This window comes from Lygodium microphyllum, chromosome 7 (genome assembly GCF_053477565.2).
Source record: "Lygodium microphyllum isolate KBCC chromosome 7, Lygodium_microphyllum_v1.1.10, whole genome shotgun sequence".
NCBI lineage: Eukaryota > Viridiplantae > Streptophyta > Polypodiopsida > Schizaeales > Lygodiaceae > Lygodium > Lygodium microphyllum.
This window is the reverse complement of record NC_141141.1, coordinates 54,295,064-54,314,274: the sequence shown is the minus strand read 5'-3', so window position 1 is coordinate 54,314,274 and position 19,211 is coordinate 54,295,064. Positions and strand designations below refer to the sequence as shown.

At 37.7% G+C, this 19,211-nt stretch overlaps 1 protein-coding gene across 1 annotated transcript; it reads left to right on the top strand.

The window, feature by feature from the left end:
- The first annotated feature begins 331 nt into the window (after positions 1-331).
- On the top strand, positions 332-2,152 carry LOC148033457 (cell number regulator 2-like). The gene is made up of 4 exons (XM_087682308.1): positions 332-889; positions 1,195-1,266; positions 1,426-1,629; positions 1,979-2,152. Exons 1-4 carry the CDS (start codon positions 817-819, stop codon positions 2,035-2,037), a joined length of 408 nt encoding a protein of 135 aa, XP_087538434.1. The 5' UTR covers positions 332-816; the 3' UTR covers positions 2,038-2,152.
- The last annotated feature ends 17,059 nt before the right edge of the window (positions 2,153-19,211 follow it).

The following is a 19,211-nucleotide window of genomic DNA, read 5'->3' as shown; positions in this document are numbered from 1 at the left end:
AGGGAGTAGAGCTAGCTTGCCTCCTTGATTTAGGTGTAGCAATGTGAAACGTTTGTACAACTGCTAGCTTGCCTCCTTGACTGGGTGTAGCAATGTGAAACGTTTGGATAAGTGCTAGCTTGCCTTCTTGACTTGGTCTAGCAACTTGACATATTGTAATGTATTTTAGTGAGGCCCAATCCTTGAGACCTGCAATTTGCATGTTGTCACGTCTAGCAACATGAGGCATCATTTTTCTTGGAAGTCGTAAGTCATAACGCGTCGCGCCAGGCGAGTCGGCGACTTGTCCTTCGGCACGTTGTCAGCTTCCAAGTTGAGCGGCACATGCGGGAATGGCCGGGTGGGCAGAGTCGCAGACCCAGGCAAGGTCTGTCATGTCGCGCTGCAGAATATGAATTAGTCCGGTCGTCCAAAGATAGATAAGGAACGCGTCCCGCGTTTTCAAGGCGTCCAAGTCAAGCCGTTTCACCGATCGATCGATGCAGCTGGAGCTCCACGTTACGTATGCAGATAGTATCCAGGGCTATATAATAAGGGCGATGACCAGCATTACAGACACATAGATACATATTTATCCTCTTCTTTCACTTTGCTTCATAAGTTGAAGCTTCCGTCCATCGCTTACATCTGATCGGTGGCCGGCTACCTTATTATCATCTCACAGACGTTCGGATCAGCTGACTCACGAGACTTGTAATTACAGTCTCAGTGGTTATAATTAGCCGGCTGATCGATACGATCCTCTCGCCACACAAACTGCACAGATTAACAGGGCTTATAATCGCTTGTCGTACAATCCTCTAGTTGCAGACGACTATGGCAGCGGAACAAGTTGCGCCGGGGAGATGGACCACTGGGTTGTGCGACTGCTGTACAGATTTCAGCTCCTGTAAGACCATCAATCAATCACTGAGCTAAGATAATTACACAGGAGACCTAATTAATGCAAGAAGCCATTCGTTACATCGTGATGATAATGAATCATCGCACCGCATTGATTTTCATGATTAGTGCAAAAGAAGTACTCATAAAATCACTAGAAAGAGATCGCAAAGAAACATATCAGTGAGGGTGATTTATGTTAACGCTAGTAATCACGACAGTGCTTAGAGATCGTATTTGATCGAATTACAATTACTAATTTCATGCGCGTGGCCTTTGATTTTGTGGTGCTTGGGTATTTGATTGAATTAGGCTGCTGCGCCTGGTGCTGCCCCTGCGTCCTGGTGGGTCGCCTTGTAAACGTCTTGGATCGTGGACACACCTGTGAGTGAATTAACTGTCCTTATTGTATGATCAATCTAAGGTTCTTCATAATTCAAACAACCCCACGGCCCCCAATGTTTGTGTGTGATCTGTTTAAGTACATGATCCGATAAGCGAATCAATCAAGCACTGTTGATTATGCGTTGATTAATTGATCAGCTTGCTGTGCGGGTGGTTGCATCTTCTTCATCCTGCCCTTCTGCCAATGTCTTTACACCTGCGGCTATCGATCCAAACTGCGACATACATTCGGTCTACCAGAGGAGCCCTGCAATGACTGCTGTGTGGACTGGTGCTGCCAGTGCTGCTCTATCGCCCAAAACTACCGCGAGCTGAAGAACCGCGGCATCGACCCCTCTCTAGGTCAGTATATTCTTCTTCTTCCCATCCATATGTAGTTTGTGGGTTGCCCCCTCATGTGGCATTCATTTCTCCCATCTGGAAAGTATGTAGAGCTTCAAAACCTAAATGATACTGATCAGCTTAGAGAAAGCGAAAGCAATAGTCGAAATAGTATATACATAAGTGCAATGCAGGCATACACATATTCAATCATATGCATAAAAATAGATGCATACAATATATGTGCAAATATAAAGACACTATCACTTGTTTCAAATGCATATATCATGGCAACTACAATATATCTATCTACCTATGTTTCTGCATTATGCATACACCAAAATCTCATTTTAGGATTGTGCTTTTGCAGGCTATGAACTTGTCAAGGGAAGACTTGATGCTCCAAACACACAATTCATGGCAAAATAACCCATTGTAGGGACTATGGGAGTCTTGTTGTACTGAAGATCTTGTGATGTTTCAAACTCATATTTCACTCAACATTTCTAAGTCTTCTTTCTTAATATAGTGTTCAAACTTTGTACATAGGTTTGGATTAAATTTGCACATATCTCAATCATAGTGGACTCATCAATAATTGTTAAACTAGATCAATATGTTCATGGTGAATCTAAGCAATAATAAATACAACCATTTGCACATCACCATGTCCAAGTTATCCATTAATGAAACAACTAATGTGGCTATTATGCCTATGTCCAATGACATTAAAAACATGGGTACATAGGAGAGTACACAAGAATATTAGCTCTTTGGAGAGAGAGAGAGAGAGAGAGAGAGAGAGAGAGAGAGAGAGAGATCCATTCATGCAATTATGGGTACCATGTCTTTGCACAACTAGACTAAAAGAATGGTACATTGGGTATTGCAGGTGAGCATTGTCTTGTTAAGGATTGTGTGTGTGTGTGTGTGTGTGATCTTGATGAGAGAGAGAGAGAGAGAGAGAGAGAGAGAGAGAGAGAGAGAGAGAGATGGATGATTCATTCCTATGATGTATCCATGGGTTTATGGGCCATCACTAGCATTCATGCATGTACATCCCTCTTGGTCAACTTCTTTATTGATCACTTGAGTCAAATCTCACTATTCCTTTTAGTAAGTTATTGGCTACATACTTGGTCTTCTTGTTTCTTACACTAAAAGGAAATGCAAACATAGGTGGGAAAATAGACACATTTTTTGAACTTAAGAAAAAATGAGTGCACATGAAGTGTTTTTTATTACAAAAGAAAATCAACATGTGAAATAGTGCTATGTATGTATCATCATCCTCAAAAAGGGGTTAAGAAACAATTGATATGAATTGTCACAACAACACAATCATGTAATGGCAAGACCCATGCATGTATAAAACGATAATGTATATATTCAGAAGTTGAATTGCAATTCCCAACAACAAGGATACAACCATTGAGAGAACACCTCACATGTTCCTATCCTCATGAGAATGAAGGAGATACCTAAGATGCATGGAGTATGCGAGTTATATATTGATATTAATTATGCAAATTCAAGCTGACTATTAATATGCACACTAATTGTGAGTGCAAATTCATAATCTCCATAATTGTAGTAACTTGTAATGCTAATTTCTATGATATGAACTACTTGTGATGAGATTGCACTTATTGATATTAATTATGCAAATTCAAGTTGACTATTAATATGCACACTAATTGTGAGTGCAAATTCATAATCTTCACCATTGTAGTAACTTGTAATGCTAATTTGTATGATATGAACTACTTGTGATGAGATTGCACTGTGCATATCAACCTAGAAAGAAAGTGAACTAATTGGGTAGCATGATATGGGGTGCAAAGTAGAATATTGATTATTTATTGAGTTGCTTCAGTTTTGAGCAAGAAATAGTATATCAAACATTGAGTATCTTCGCTAACGCAGGAGCTATAAATGGGCTCAAAACATAGATGTTAATGCTCGCTAGCATTTAATTCATATAATATTCTAACAGAATATGAGTTGTAGTGGACCTTTGAATACTAATATTAATTTAAAAAAAGGATTCAACACAAACATATAAATCATATAATATGTTAATTATTTTATTTTCACTTTTTTATAAAGGATGTACTTGTATATAAGGGTAGAAGCATTGTTAGGTGGTATTAAAATTCCACTATTTTGGTGGTGTTGAAAAGTGGTCTCAAAAGGGGTTTCTTCCTTGCCCAATGGATTTTATAAAGGATTTAATTGGATAAAATATGGCACTATGAGTTACTCATGGCATGCAAAGATGGACACTTGGAATGATTGTTGGTTAAGGTAGTTTTAGTACCCCCCCACGCCTCCAACTAAAATGACCTCATGCATGTGTCCACCATCTTCTATCCCTCATTCTTGCTGGATTGGAGTTGCATTCTAGATGCCCTATGTTTGAGCTCTTCCCTCCCCTTTCCCCCGACTATGTGTACTATGTCATTACCAATAACAAACATTTGTCTACATTCTGTTCATACATGCAATAGAGCTCGCTTTTGAAAGCCCTCATCACCCTATGCATGCCAGTAGTAGAGTTTGCTTCTGAGCTCTTTTCTCCCACCCTATCACCTCCCCCCCATAGACATTTTTCTTGGCTCTGTTCATGCCTATAATAGAGCTCACTTTTGAAAGCCATCATCACCATGTGTGTGCTAGTAGCAAAGTTTGCTACTAAGCTCTTCCCCCCCGGTCCAATGAACCTTGGTAGCTCTAGCAAGGCTACCTCTAAAGGCAAGATGAGTCCTTATTAGGTAAATCTTTGTTGGGATGTGAAACTTCAATATGTTAGCTACCTTGAATATGTTGATTCTAGTTTGTTCATAAATCATTTTTCCTGGATTTGCATGACGTTGATATCGCATTTACAAGTCTCAGATGGAGGGGGACATGACAGCCGAAACTTCGAGTATCTACACTTGCCTCAGTTTTGCTACACATCAAAGAAGTTGCATGAGGTCTATGTGCTAAGCTTGTCCAACAGGCTCCCCCAGCAAAAGTGCCAACCATTTTAGAGCAAGATTGGCTGTCAGTTTTCAAGGAGGTCAGTCATTGCGGCTCCAAGCTCTACCTCAATATGCTGAGACTAGACTTTGTGGATGAGTGCGACTTCCTTTATCACAAGGTCTACCAGGGCGCATCGAGTAACAATGAGCTCCCCACAAATTTCGCAAAGTACTTTATGTGGGAGCAATGTCCATCAAAGGACAATCTAAGGGAGCATATGATGAGTTGGGGAAATCTAGGGCCAATGTACCTTGGCTAATCTATACAAGCCAAGATAGTCTAGATAGAAAGTTAGAGAACTGGTTGAAGGCAAATGGTGCATCAAGCATTGCTCCCAATGAAACATCTAATAAGACAAATGTGGAAGATGGGAAAGACCCTTTTTGCATGTCAACTCCAGTGTCCAATCGAATGTCATCTGTGTTAATGCACTCTTTGCAACCAACTGGTATCAATGCTAGTATGTATCAAAGGGCCAAAAGTGCAAAAGAGGACACACATGAGGTTTTTAGTGTTACAAATTAGCCTATGATGAGAGAAGAGAGGATCTTCTTTGTCAAGAAGGTGCAAGTGCTGCCGACAAAGATGATGATCATAGAATTGGAGGCCTTGAAAATATAGATAAAAAACTTCCTACAATGCCCTTTGCTAAAGACTTTGCAAGTAGAACACTTGTAGGGCTGCATCGAAGCTTGTGAGAAGGCAATAGAGTATTGTGGTGTGAATGCAAATGAAGGCTCCTTGAACAAGCAACCCATGGAAGTAGTGCAAGTGAATTTCTCTACTCCAAATATTTGTGTATGTCAAATTCATTTTCTTTGTGGTAAATGCACTTTCTAAAGGCACAAAAGTACTTTTTAAATGCCAAAATAATTTACACACTAGGCCATAAGCACTTTGGTTGGTTTACAATCAATTTTTTGGGAAGAAGAGCACTTTATGTACCTTTTAAACATGTTTTCATGGCAAATAAGCACTTTCTATTGAGTGGAAGTATTTTCTCCCAGGAAGGAGACAACCTATCAAACTCCTTAGAGCTTTTATATTGGGCCAGAAACACTTTGGATAAGGAAAAGCTCTTTTTACAACCCTTTCTGTGCATTAGACCATAGCACTTTGTATGGGACAAAAGAAATTTCTTAGAAGAAAAACACTTTGCATATCCTTAAAAGCACTTTCTCTAGTAGTGAAGCAATTTGACTAGTGTAGAAGTACTTGCCTTAGTGAAGAAAGCACTTTTTGAACATCACAAAGCACTTGCATTAAGCTATAAGCAAAGCCATTTTTTGGTGTTTATGAAGCACTTATATGATGGAGGCCTTTTTCTATGGATAAGTAAGTAGTTTTGCATTTTCAAAATAGCTTTTACTAACCCCATAGCACTTTCTTTTATGTCAAAGAATTTTTTATCAAAAAGAACTTTGTTTAGAGAAAAGTTATTTTTATGGACCAAGAGCTATTTTTTTCAAAGGAAATATCAAATTTCTATGATAAAGCACTTTTTTCTCCAAAAGCACTTCATTAAACTAGAAAGCACTTCTGAGTGTGTGGAGCTCACTACAAGCCTATAACAAGCATTTATCTGGTGTTGCACACTCTCCATGATGATCTGCACCGCTTAACTACAAGATTGCTTTGGTAGAAGAGAAGGATACAATCATGCACTTTGAGCTTGTTGAGGAGCTTAGGAGGGGGTGGTGCACACCATTACCCCCACACCGCCCGTTGCATCAATGTCACGTGAAGCAATTTATGTCAGTGGTGAATGTGTTGGTTGTGGCTTGCCCTTAGAGGCACCAGCCTAGTTGGTATATACATGCTAGCTTGCTCTCATCGATACCATCCCTATTGTTTTGCATCTATGTGCTCTACAAGACTATGTGCATGAAGCCAAGGTGTTAGCAACAATTGCTACCTGAACTTGCCAAGTTTTGGGTTGCCTTGAGGCACACACAAGTAAAATGTAAAATTTATGGTGTACTTGCTACAAGCTAGGCATGTACATTTTTTTGAACATATTAGTGATGGTTCTATTTTTTGGCTTGCAATGGAATACTCTACCAGTTTCAAGCAAGAGAACAAAACCTATCAAGAGCAAAAGAAAACTAAGACTTCTACAAGCTCTTTAAGTCATGAAGGTGATGCTCCACTTGTGATAGAAGAAAACTAGCAAAAGATACATGGGAATGTATCAATGTCAAGGGAGGAGAAAACTTTGCAAGTGGAGATGGAACAACCAAAGAAGGCAGAGATACATGGTGGAGACCAACTTGGTGTTGATGAAGTGAAGTCCTTGGAAAATGCAAATGCTGGGGAACAACCTAAATAGGGTAGTGAAAAAACCCAGGATGATATAATGAATGAAATGCTTAGTGTGGTGGCTCAGAGGTTGAAAAACAAAAAACATGGCATCGAGACCCCCTGAGGACAACACACCCCTAAAAAAGAAAGGAAGGAAGGTGGAGGCTACTGAGAAGAACATGTTTCACTTGTTCTTGTGCCAGCAAGGAAAAGTAAAAGTAATACTCCCACTTGTGTCCCCACCTCACCTACTCATTTGCCCAAAGCCAAGGCATGTAAAAGAGCATAATGCTAAATGTTGTCTTGTCATTCATTTTCATATTAAGAATGCAAGGGTTCTCTCCTTTTAAATCCTTGCGTTGCGATCTTGTCAATTGTCTCTTTCTTTCCGATAGTCTCCTTCTTGCACCAATGTTCAAGTTTATTAAATCTACTATTTTACTTCTGCCAATTGTTAGTTTGTAAGCTTTTCTTTAATGATTTGAGCCCTAATGCATTCTATAGAGATTAACTATGATGAGCAGATCAAGATGGAGGAGATTAAAGTGGAGAAGATAGATTGAACACCACCAATATATAAGACATCACCTACTTTCAATGAGGAGTCTCTTGTAGGCTAGATTGCTAGTATCGTATTTGATTTGAATGAGTTTTTTTTGGTCAGTTGTTGCCACCAAGGACAACCAATCCCAGATTTACCACTTGGTAGTGTTACCATGAAGGATCATAGACAAAGTGTGTTCTCAGAAACAACATAGACCTCTTCTTGCCAGAAGTTGCCATGATAGTACATGTATAGTTAGAAACTAGGTGGGGACCCCTTGTACCTCCCCTTCTTCTTGGGAGTCACCCATTCCAATATTGTTCACGCCAATGCATACTTAACTAGAAGTTTTTCATAATTGGGATAGCTGTTTAGTCCTCAAATCCTTAAGGTGATGGACGACCTTTGATCTATCCAATTATGGAAATCTTCTTTTATTTGCCTAGGATTCAAACCTAGTCTCAACATATTGCCACTACACCAATAGTGAGCTAGTTTTTCTCTAGCAAATATGGATTGCATTTCCAATAACCCCCCCCCCCCCCCCCCCCCCCCCCCCATCAAGCCACACCTTGGTTGAGGACCTAATGCCACTCAAGTGTAGCAACATGAGCTTTGATACCAAGTTAGAAACTGGGTGGGGGCCCCTTGTGCCTCCCCTTCCCAAGAGGTCACCCATTCCAGTATTGTTCACACTAGTGCATGCTTAATTGGAAGTTTTTCATAATTGACCTAGCCATCTAGCCTCCAAAACCTTAAGGTGATGGATGACCTTTGGTCTATCCATCACAATTATGGAAATCTTCCTCTATTTGGCCTAGGATTCAAACCTAGTCTTAACACATCACCGTTGCACTGATAATGAGCTAGTTTTTCTCTAGCAAGTGTGGATTACATTTCCAACATGTATATATTAGGTCAAGTAAGGTACTAGACAACCTTGAAGACTACATTAAGGTTACATTTCCCTTAGCAAAGAACCAGATTCATGGAGTTATTGGGTAGGAGGGGTGCACTGTTGCCAATAAACCCTTTGCATTCGAAAATCCCATTTTCTTTAAGAATCTAAAACAATATTGGGAACTAATGTAAGAGTTCAATGAATGTAATATATTAATTATGGATAATGAGTTGTACAAGGTGTTGAGAAATGCTGTGAGCACTTTTATAGTGGTGCCTTCACAATGTCCAAACCAGACCGAGGACAGAATGAACAATTTTCTATTTGATGATCTTGGAGTTTTATTCAAATGGTTCCATGGAGCCAAGATAGTGGGTGCAAGTCAACAAGTGGGGATAGCAAACATTGCCAAGATGCTGACGACGACCCATGGAAAAGAACTTGGCTGGAGAGAGTGGTTTGGACAAACTATAAGTAACTTATGTGTTAAAAGCCAAATCATTGAATTAGTTGTCATATGCCCTAAACCCTACTACCTTGTTGTATCTCCCTTAATTGTTCTGTCAATCAAGTAATGACTATATACTTATGTATAGGATTTCTGTTTTGTGTTTTCCAACACGAAATGGATGTATATTCTCGTGGACACTGTCCAATTCACTAATGATGCATATATACTTTATTTTAACTCAACAAATAGTTTATGGCTACGAGAGTTACATTTGAGTACACGTTAAATTTATTATCATAGCAAAGAAGCACTTTGTGTTGAGCAGAAGCACTTTTCCTTAGAAGGAAAGATCTTTCTTGACTCCTAAGATCTTTTAGACTATTCCAACACTTTGAGTAGTGCAAAAAGTGCTTTCTCCAAAAATGAAAACACTTTGTGTTGAACAGAAGCACTTTCCCTTTGAAGGAAATATTTTTCTTGACTCCCAAGAGCTTTTGCCTTATTCTAGAAGCACTTTGATCGAGTAGTGTAGAAAGTGTTTTCCCTAGAAATGAAAGTACTTTCTGAACTGGGCTTTGAGTACTACAAAAATACATTCCCTAGGAAAGAAAGTAGTTTTAGTAGTACCAAAAATGTTTTCTCTAAGAAAGAAAGCACTTTTTGTAGTAGACTAGATGCACTTTGAGAAGTGCAAGAATACTTTCCCTAGGGGAAAAAGTAGCTTCTAGATAACACAAAGGCTTTAGCATGTTGAAAAACAACATAGGGACATCTTAACATGGCCAAGATATGTGACACTTCGTGCTTTATTTATTCAAAATGAAACACAACTTGAGAGTGGATAGGAGCTGTCTAAGTTGCTACATGCCAAAAGGCACACTATTGTAAATATTCTCCTCAACCTCCTCATCCATTGTGTACATGTTTGCATCACTTAGAATTGGATCCATCTCAAACTTGATGGCATGCACAATGTCTGAAATACATCAATACAAGTGGCCTATCGACCAACAACTACTAGATATTACCCTACAAGGCTCTCATAGTAGCATCCAATGATGACCATTGCACATGTGGTCAAAATATTACCCCAATTGTCTTGCCATGCCCTTCCAATTCCGATCTTTACAATCATGCATTTGATGACGAAGAAGTTTACACCTTCCTCTACATTAACAACAAAATTTTCTCCCACAGATAACACATCACTTAAGACATCGGGGTGCCCTGCATACAAGGGTGCATTACCCTCATCCTTCTCACTCTCATCACTATTGCTTGCTACAACTTTAGTCAACAACACAATACTATAGTATTCCGAGCTTGGTATGTATCAATTGTTCTTATATCTTGCCCATTGCCTCTCCATGCATTCATTACAAAAGCACGACAATGAGTGATATTGTGTGGCAAGGATGTTAATGGTGGAGTATCCATTCACTGAATGCATTGAGCAGGACTTGACTATATGCTTGAAATCCCAAGTATTGTCTCTAGGAACCTCCCCTTCCTTGATCTCCCAGAAAACCCGTTGCACATCATTGGAAGAGAACCTACCCTTTAGGAAAGTAACACAATCAGCTACATATTTTAAGGGTGCAACCATTTGGTTCCCATCATCTTCTCCCTTTCAATGCTCTAAACATGGAAAACTGTAAGCATTTCTAGTCAAGTGTATTGAAAAATCTAGCCATAAAGGAGAGTGGGTGTCATGCCTTGAATTGAGATGCACAACCATCTGACCATACCCAATGGCGTATGAGTTGGTATCACTAATCCTTCAACCAACTATCATGAAGAAGCAAACAATGCTAGAAAAACATTGTATCATGTATTTTGTCATAAAAAATAAAAGTGGTATGTCTTTTTCACATCCTTGTTCAAACAGACATAGTTAATGTGTACCAATATGGTGATGTGATCACTATACCGGTGCATATATTGAATCTAATTTTACTCCTTGAAAGTATAGCTCTCTACAAAATCAATCATTGAAACAACAACATCATTAGGGAACCCTATTAAGAAATCTTTAAACAATTGTGCTTGCCATTTGTAGATAAAGCTGTGCATAATGAAGCTCCTAATCTTGTTTTTCATGGAGGATATGAAATCTAGACACTTCATGTGCACAATCTTTAGGTCTTTTCTTGTGCCCCTTGCACCATCATTTTCTACCTCATGGTCTCTTCATGTGTGCCTCGCACCATGTTTTCCAATTGGCCTTGGACACTCTTCAAACAGCTTCACAAGTAGCAACAATGATGTGTTCTCCTCCTCACTTGGACACAAATAGAGCTTTTTGATTCCACAATTAGAGCATGTACCAAAAAGGCATTTTTTGTCATGGAATGTGGAATCCTCCCCTTTGTTGCAAGGCAAAGATTCCCATAGCTGGGTCACACCACTGTAGACCTATCCACTTGCTACGCAAGAAGAACTATCAAGGATCTTGGAACACATGAGGCAAGCATAAGTGCACCTTATGTCATGAAGTTTCTTGTGCAGATGTAGTTGAGGGCTTCCTCAAAGTAAAGCATCTAAACATGGGCAATACATCAACATCTATGTCTATCCTTTAATTTCCTTATGAAAAAAGGCTTCAATCCCTCGAAGCATCTTGAGAAATTTAGATATGGCGATGGATTGATTTGAATCTTTTAAAAATCTCTAACTATAGCAAAAAAAGAAAAAAACTTTAAGCCATAAGGGAACAGAGCTTTGAGATAAAAAAACACTATCCATATTTTAAAGTGCTTTTACTTTCAAGAAAGTACTTTGTAAAAGCAACAGCAAAAAAGGCAAACACAAACTAAATGTAGAGTACATGTAATCTTAAAAGCGCTTCCAACATAAAAAGGGCTTCTAACACAAACTAAATGTAGAGTACATGTAATTGTAAAAGCACATGTAATCTTAAAATCACTTTGTATGAGCAAAAAGTATTGATATAAGTCAAAGTATAGTGCAAGTAATTCTAAATTTGTTTTTCATAACAAAATGTACTTCCCTCATAGCAAATAGCTTCACACAAGAGAAAGGGCTTTCTTGAGAGGAGATAGCTATTTTTAATGGAAGTGTTTTTCCTACAAATGAACAACTTCTATGACCTAAAGTGCTAACACACAGAGGACTTGAAGTGATAAGAGTCCTAAGAGTGCTACTACATCCAAAAGTGCTTTGCCAATATAGAGGACTTTGCCTTTGAAGAACATAGCTATTGCAGCGTGCCTCTTACGAACACAAAGAGCATTTAGGAAGGGCTTTTAATCACTGCTAGTATAAGACAAACAAAGCCAATAAGTACATGATATGCACCTAAGGCTCATCAAGCAAGTGAATAGGATGTGTGATGATTGCTAGTTGTCCAATTCTCTTTTGACAAACATCCTTTTGATTGGGCAATACAATCATCTCTACACTCCCAAAACTTGAATACCAGGTCTTTCATCTCATTTGTAATGATGTAACTCTGAGGTGGTCTTCTATGGCATGTCTTCAAAGACAAAACTCCATCGTCATCCAACTGTAATCATTATTTGGCTACAAGTAAATTTTGTCATTGTACTCCCAATGCTTTTGTTGCCTTTGGTATGCTTATAGGTCTATGTGTTCCACTAGTACATGCAAGTCCTTCACCATTGAGTATGCTCAATAACATTGATCTCTTTAGGAAGAGCTCATTGTTTGATATTGGTATTTTCACTTATGACAATGTACTCTGAATGTTGATCATAAATCCTTGATCGGTCTCATATTGTAATTCCCTAAAGTTAGGATGTTGCAAAAGCTCCTTAAATATCTATTTTTGTGTATCCATATCGATGCCCTATGTTTTTCTAACCTAGCTCTTTGTTGACATATTTTTGCATATCTTCTTCTTTATCTTGTCATCAGTGAATGTTGGTTCAACCCTCATATTCTTTAACTTCTCCTGATGCTCTCTTTGCTTTACAACCCAGTACTCTCTCATTACTCTCAAGCCTTCATATTGATTGCACGAAGGAGAGAGAGCCAAAGTTTCAACACGGTAGTTGCTGCACAAAATGAAAAAATGAGCAAGAGCCTAGCTAACTACGTAACCCAGTGGACACATACTCAGAGAGAGAGAGAGAGAGAGAGAGAGAGAGAGAGAGAGAGAGAGAGAGAGAGAGAGAGAGAGAGAGAGAGAGAGAGAGAGAGAGAGAGAGAGAGAGAGAGAGACAGAGAGAGAGAGAGAGAGAGAGAGAGTGTGTGTGTGGTACTCATTTGTTGAGAGCTCGAGGGAAACTGTTACAGCTCGTGACACTTCTCCCCCTTTAAAACTAAAATAATTTAATAAAATAAGAGCCTACTATTTTCTAAAGGCCCATACCAAAAGGCAGAGTATACTACTTACCAAAGAAGTGTCAATGACACCCCTTTTGATACCACCTAACCATGCTTCCACCCATAAGCAAGAGCTCATAGTTCAAAATTTATATGTACAAAAGAAGTCAATCCACCTAACCACCTATCAAATGCCTTCATTGTCTACATTATCACACAGCTCACTTTTATCATATTTGAATATTTAAATACTTATTTTTTAAATGTAATTTTAGAAATATAATAAAATTAAAATAATTTAAGAAATAAATTATAATATTAGGTACTGAGTAACACCTTGATGCTAGTTTGCTTGTATCCTATACCAATGTGATTAAGATTAGAAGTGAATATATGTTAGGATAGTAGCACCTTTGGTACTCATTTAATTACATCCAACACTAGTATTTCTATAATTTGGAATGAATAAGCTTTAGGGTAGTAACACCTTGGTGCTAGTTTTTTTTTACATCATGCATCAATGTCTTTAGGATTAGAAAGCAACATGCATTATAATAGTACCAACTTGGTGTAGTTTTCTTACATCTTACACCAACCTATTTAGAATAAGGTAAAAATTGCATGTAGAGTTTAGTAAACATTAATTTGGTGTTTAATAAACAATAATCGTTAGTAAAGTAATACATTGGTGCTAGTTTCTTGCATCTTGCACCACATTTGACACCTTTGAGGTTGGATTATGGCCTTTAGGTAGTTGTGCCTATGGAATATGGAATTTGTTATGTCCTAGTCTTTGACTTGTAGTGGAGCATAAATTAAATGTTGAAAAATTAGTTCAACACCATTTAGAGCAATTGATAAAATTTGAAGCGGATAGTGTGCTTGTAGCTTATGTTTTAGAAGTGGTCCAATGATAGAGAAAATCTTAGGTAATAGGCATGTCAAGAAAAAGTGTTTAAAGAGGGTGATTGGGTAGTAGTGTATAATTCTCATTTGGGTGAATTCCCAAGAAAATTAAGCCAACCTCCTATATCTCCCAATGTCTACGGGTGCTAATGCATTCTCAATGGACAACTTTACATTGACATCCATAGGTGTAGCATAAATTAAATATTGACATTTTAGTTCAACACCATTTAAAGTAGTTGATGAAATTGAAAGAGGATAGAGTGCTTCTAGCCGATGTTTTATAAGTGGTTAAATGATGGAGAAAACCTTGGGTTAATATGCGTGTCAAGAAAAGAGTGTTTAAAGGGGAAAATTGGGTAGTAGTGTATAAGTCCCATTTGGATAAATTCCAAAGAAAATTAAACCAACATCCCATCTCTCCAAATGTCCAATATTAACATCATATTAGAGATTTTGGGAATTTCCCAAGTCCCACTTTGAATGAATGTCTTACTTTTGTGAATGAAAGAGAGCACTATGTTTATGTTTATCTTTAAAGGGCACTTTCTATGTTACAAATATGAGATCACACATTTTGAGAGCTTAAATGATGAATGTAAGCTATGTGGCTGTTACGAGATTTGGATTTCACCTCTATCTTTTCTAGCTTACTAACAAAATATGATGTTGTATGGTGGTGGAAACATCAAGGAGGCTTAACTAGTATATACCTAGGAAATTTCCAAGTTGAATGTAAGAGTACAAAGCTTTGATGGAGTGGAGAGAGAATTTAGAATACAAGAGCCTTAAACATTGTATGAAAATATGTTATCATGGCCAAAATTTATAATGTTATGGATTTGAAGATATTATAGTACGAGTTTTCTCTTTTAGATATAGCATCATTTAAAGTGACATGTATAAGTTTCATGAACTAGGACCTTAAAAGAGTCACCACTAACTACGTGTGGTTTAATAACTTGATCTAATACCATATCGTAATAAGTTTGGATAACCTATGATGTGATGGTTCTTTTTTTGTGTAAACCAATAGACACAAGTATGTCAAATAATTGCTCACCCCATTTACATTTTTTGTATGTATATGTATGATACGTAAATATCTTTTATTCAAAATTTCTATCTATCTTGATAATATATGGACAAGATGGATATTGGCTTTGGCCAAAATCAACTAGCTTCACACTTTGACTAGCTAAATGAATTTTCATATCATAAAATGAAGATTTATATACCAAGCTAGAAGTTTATGATTTTTCTAAGACTAAAGATTTAACCTTTGACCAATGGTTTGTGTTTCCAAAGAAATAGACATAAATTTTATTATCAATTAAGACTTATTTGTTAGCTAAGACATAAAGTACAAAATTGGACTTAAACCACTTTATAAGAAATTTCAACACAATTAACTAATGTTATTGAAACAATAAAAAACATCAAGTAGATTCTCTCATTGATATTGGTGGTGTTTAGAAACACCAAGGTAACTACATAAAACACTTTAAGGTCTCTTGAAGCAAGAAGTAATTGAATGTTGAACATATATACCATCTTTATCAATCATGGTCTCGTGCAATGCTGATGATGAAGATGAAATACCATCATTCTCTGCTCTAGTCCATTCAACAATGAAAACCTTGAATTGAGCATACAATTCATGTCCATATTGAATTGGATCCTGTCCATATCGATCAAACTTGATGACTTCACATGCATCATGGTATTTGCTTAAGCGAGTCAAGTATGGCAGAAGTTCTTTGATCAAGATAGAGTCTTCACGATCAATATCAAATGTTTTTAAATAAATGCAATTCTCAATAGGATTTGGACATCCTTTGTAAGGACTATCATCTATGAGAATAGTCTTGGTATGCTGACAAACATCTCCATATTGATTTCATACATACTTTAGAGGCTTGAACATTGCTTCTACTCCCATCTTATCTGGCCTATATATGATTTTGAGTCGATGTCTATGACATTGTTCGTGGCCCCAAATCATGAAGAAAGGATACTTTCTTTTTGCATGGATCTCCAAGCACTTAATAAATGCCATGACATTCTTATGTAAAACTGTTGACCAAACTCCCACTTGGAATCTTGCAAATAAGGCTTCAAGAAACTCCATACATCCTGGTCGAAGAACAAGCCATTGCTTTCCCATTTGAAAGCTTTGAAACCTTTTAGACTTAGCAAAGCATCGTTGTAAAAGAAGACCATTGAGATCAAGTATTACACATAAACATCAATCACATCATTGTGCTCTACTGTTGTTGAATTTGTTAGATATCCAACCATAGATGTCTTAGTTGAAGTTACAAAGAAGAAAAATAAGCACATTAGATTCATTTACTTCCTCATCATTCTACCTAATGTTTGGGCTATAAACTGGCATAGAACACTAAAGCAATTTAACTTCACATTGATAAATACATAAGTAGGTACTACTTAATAAATGATGTCTTAAGAAAAGAGACATTTGACCATATGGTCAAATCTAATCAAGAGTAATATCATGAGGTGAAAAAAATATATATGATGATTTTTTTGAAGTAAAATCTATTTTAATAAAGTCATTTTTTCATACCTATTTTTTATCGCTAATTATAAGTATACTTGAGATACTAACAATAGATTCTTGTAATTAGTTGCACAAATTATATTATCATTATAATATTTAACATACTTAGTTTTTAGAAAGGCCTTCAAAATGGCATGTACAAAGAAGGTGTTTATTAGTCCTAATTATTTAAAGAAAATTTAGACATGATACTTTTGATCATGTGACCAAAACTATGTCACATATAAGTGACACATGACAATTTAATTGAGATAAGTTATACTCTATTTGAATAAGTTTTCATATTTTCTTCTAAAGGACTAACCATTCTATTTTTGAACTAGCTATATCCCATAGATATTTAAACTCATGAATTGTAACAAGGATTTTACCTTAATGTTCCATACACACATCTCAAAAGACACATTGGAGAGAAATCTTTGTTGCAATATTTATTACCGAGGTAAAACTCCTTTGGGAGGTGCAGTGAATCTTTTTTGGGGTGTGCAATATATTGTTGGCTTTCTTATCCTAAGGCACATGCATAGACATACACTAGTGATGTAGTAAAAGAGGCTATAAGAGATAAGAGATTTGACCATGTGGACAAATCTAACCAAAACTAACATGACGAGATCATAACACAACACATATAAGAGTTTAATTGAAATAAGATCTAAAATAGACTTAAGTAAATTTTGCATAGCTAGCTCAAACTTTTCATTATGATAAGTATTCTTACACACTAGATTACAATTAAACAGTTATCCTTACAAAGGATGATAAATTTTAATGAGCTCTTTAATACTGATTTGGTAAAATATTTACTTAAATAGATTTTTAAAACCAAACATGCTTGGTACCTTTTATAAAAAAGTAAAAAACTAAAGACATAGTTTCTTTAATTAATATCATCAAAGAAAGAAAATATTGCAAATGCTAATGGAAGTAACTTCTCAAGAAAAAAATCAAAATTACATCAATGTGTCTTCCTTGATGAAAGGAGAACGGAGTTTAAACACCTGAAGTAGCCCTTAATTTCTCTTTCATAATTAGACTTTCTATATCTTGGCTTGATTCTTCTATGCCCTCAGGTGGTACTTCAAGAACTTGAACTTCTGTAGGAGGAACCTCTTGGGAGTTTGAATTTTGTTTGGCACTCTCATGGACCCTCCACAATTGTGCTTCAACCTCTCTTTGCTCTTGAGTGTTGCAAACCACTGCAATAGTCTTCATATGATTTACCAATGCCACCTTAGATGAAAGTTTACTTGCATATACATCAAATATCTAAGCCTTCAAAGTCCAAAATGGAAGGCTTGTTGAGGATTCTTGCGAATCGGGACTTTCGTCCGTTGGCACTCATCACAATGCTTGACGAATCGTGCTGCGTCGCGGAAAAGTGTGGGCCACCATAGTTGAGACTGCAGCACCTTTCGTGCTGTCATGTCCTCGCTAAAGTGTCCTCCCGCAATGCCTTGTGTGCCTCTGAGAGCACATCGTGCATCTCGTGCTCGCATACGCATCTACACAGCAATCCATCTTGCCTCAGCCTATAGAGCTGACCTGCAATCAGCTGATAGGGTTGGATCTTAAGGATTAATTGCCTAAGTCGACGGGCTTTTTCTATTGGTCACTCAGGAAGTCCATGCTCAAGTACTTGGACTATGTCATCTGCCTAATATGGCATTAGATCAGCCTTGAATAACTCTCTCTCGCTAGATAGGTTAAATATATGGGCATCGGGTAATTCATCAACGATACCTTGTCCAGCGGTTTCTCCCATGGGGATGCGTGACATGTGATCAGCCATGTAATACTGTTTTCCCTTTCGTACTACCACAGAGAAATCAAACTCTAGAAGCACAAGGAGCCATCGAGCTATGCGTCCTGTAGTGCAAGGTTTGTTTACGAGATAGAGCAAGGCTTGATGGTCCATGAAGAAGGTAAAGGGTGTGGCCAAAAGATAATGCCGGAATTTCTTCATAGCGAACACAATGGCTAATCCCTCTCTTTCTGTTGTCGAGTAGTTCATTTCCGTCTCAGTGAGTTGTCTGCTAGCAAAGCTCACTGGATAATCTAAGTTGTGTTTGCCAGGTTGGCACAACACTGCCCCCACGGAAAACTTAGAAGCGTTGATGTGCACGTGGAAGGTAATGGTCCAATCTGGGGCTCATAGAATTGGTGCTGTTATTAGAGACTTTTTCAATTCTTCGTACGCTTGTTGGCATGCCTCGGTCCATTCGAAGATGATCAGCAGCTTGTATAATGGTTTGGCGATCAATGCATAGTTCAGTACAAACTGCCGATAATACCCCGTATGGCCTAAGAAGCATTGAACTCCCTTGTAGTTAATTGGGGGTGGAAGGTCAACAATAACCCTGACCTTCTAGAAGTCAGTGGCAATGCCGTTCTTTGACACCACGTGCCCTAAGGTGCATCCGTGCTTAACCCAAAACTGGCACTTTAAGGGGTTCAAGGAGAGACTATACAAGCGACACCGCTCAAAGACTGCGCAAAGTTTGTCTAAGTGTTCGATCCAGGTCGAGTGGACACAGAGATCGTCAACAAAGACTTATAACTCCTTACGGAGCATGTCCTT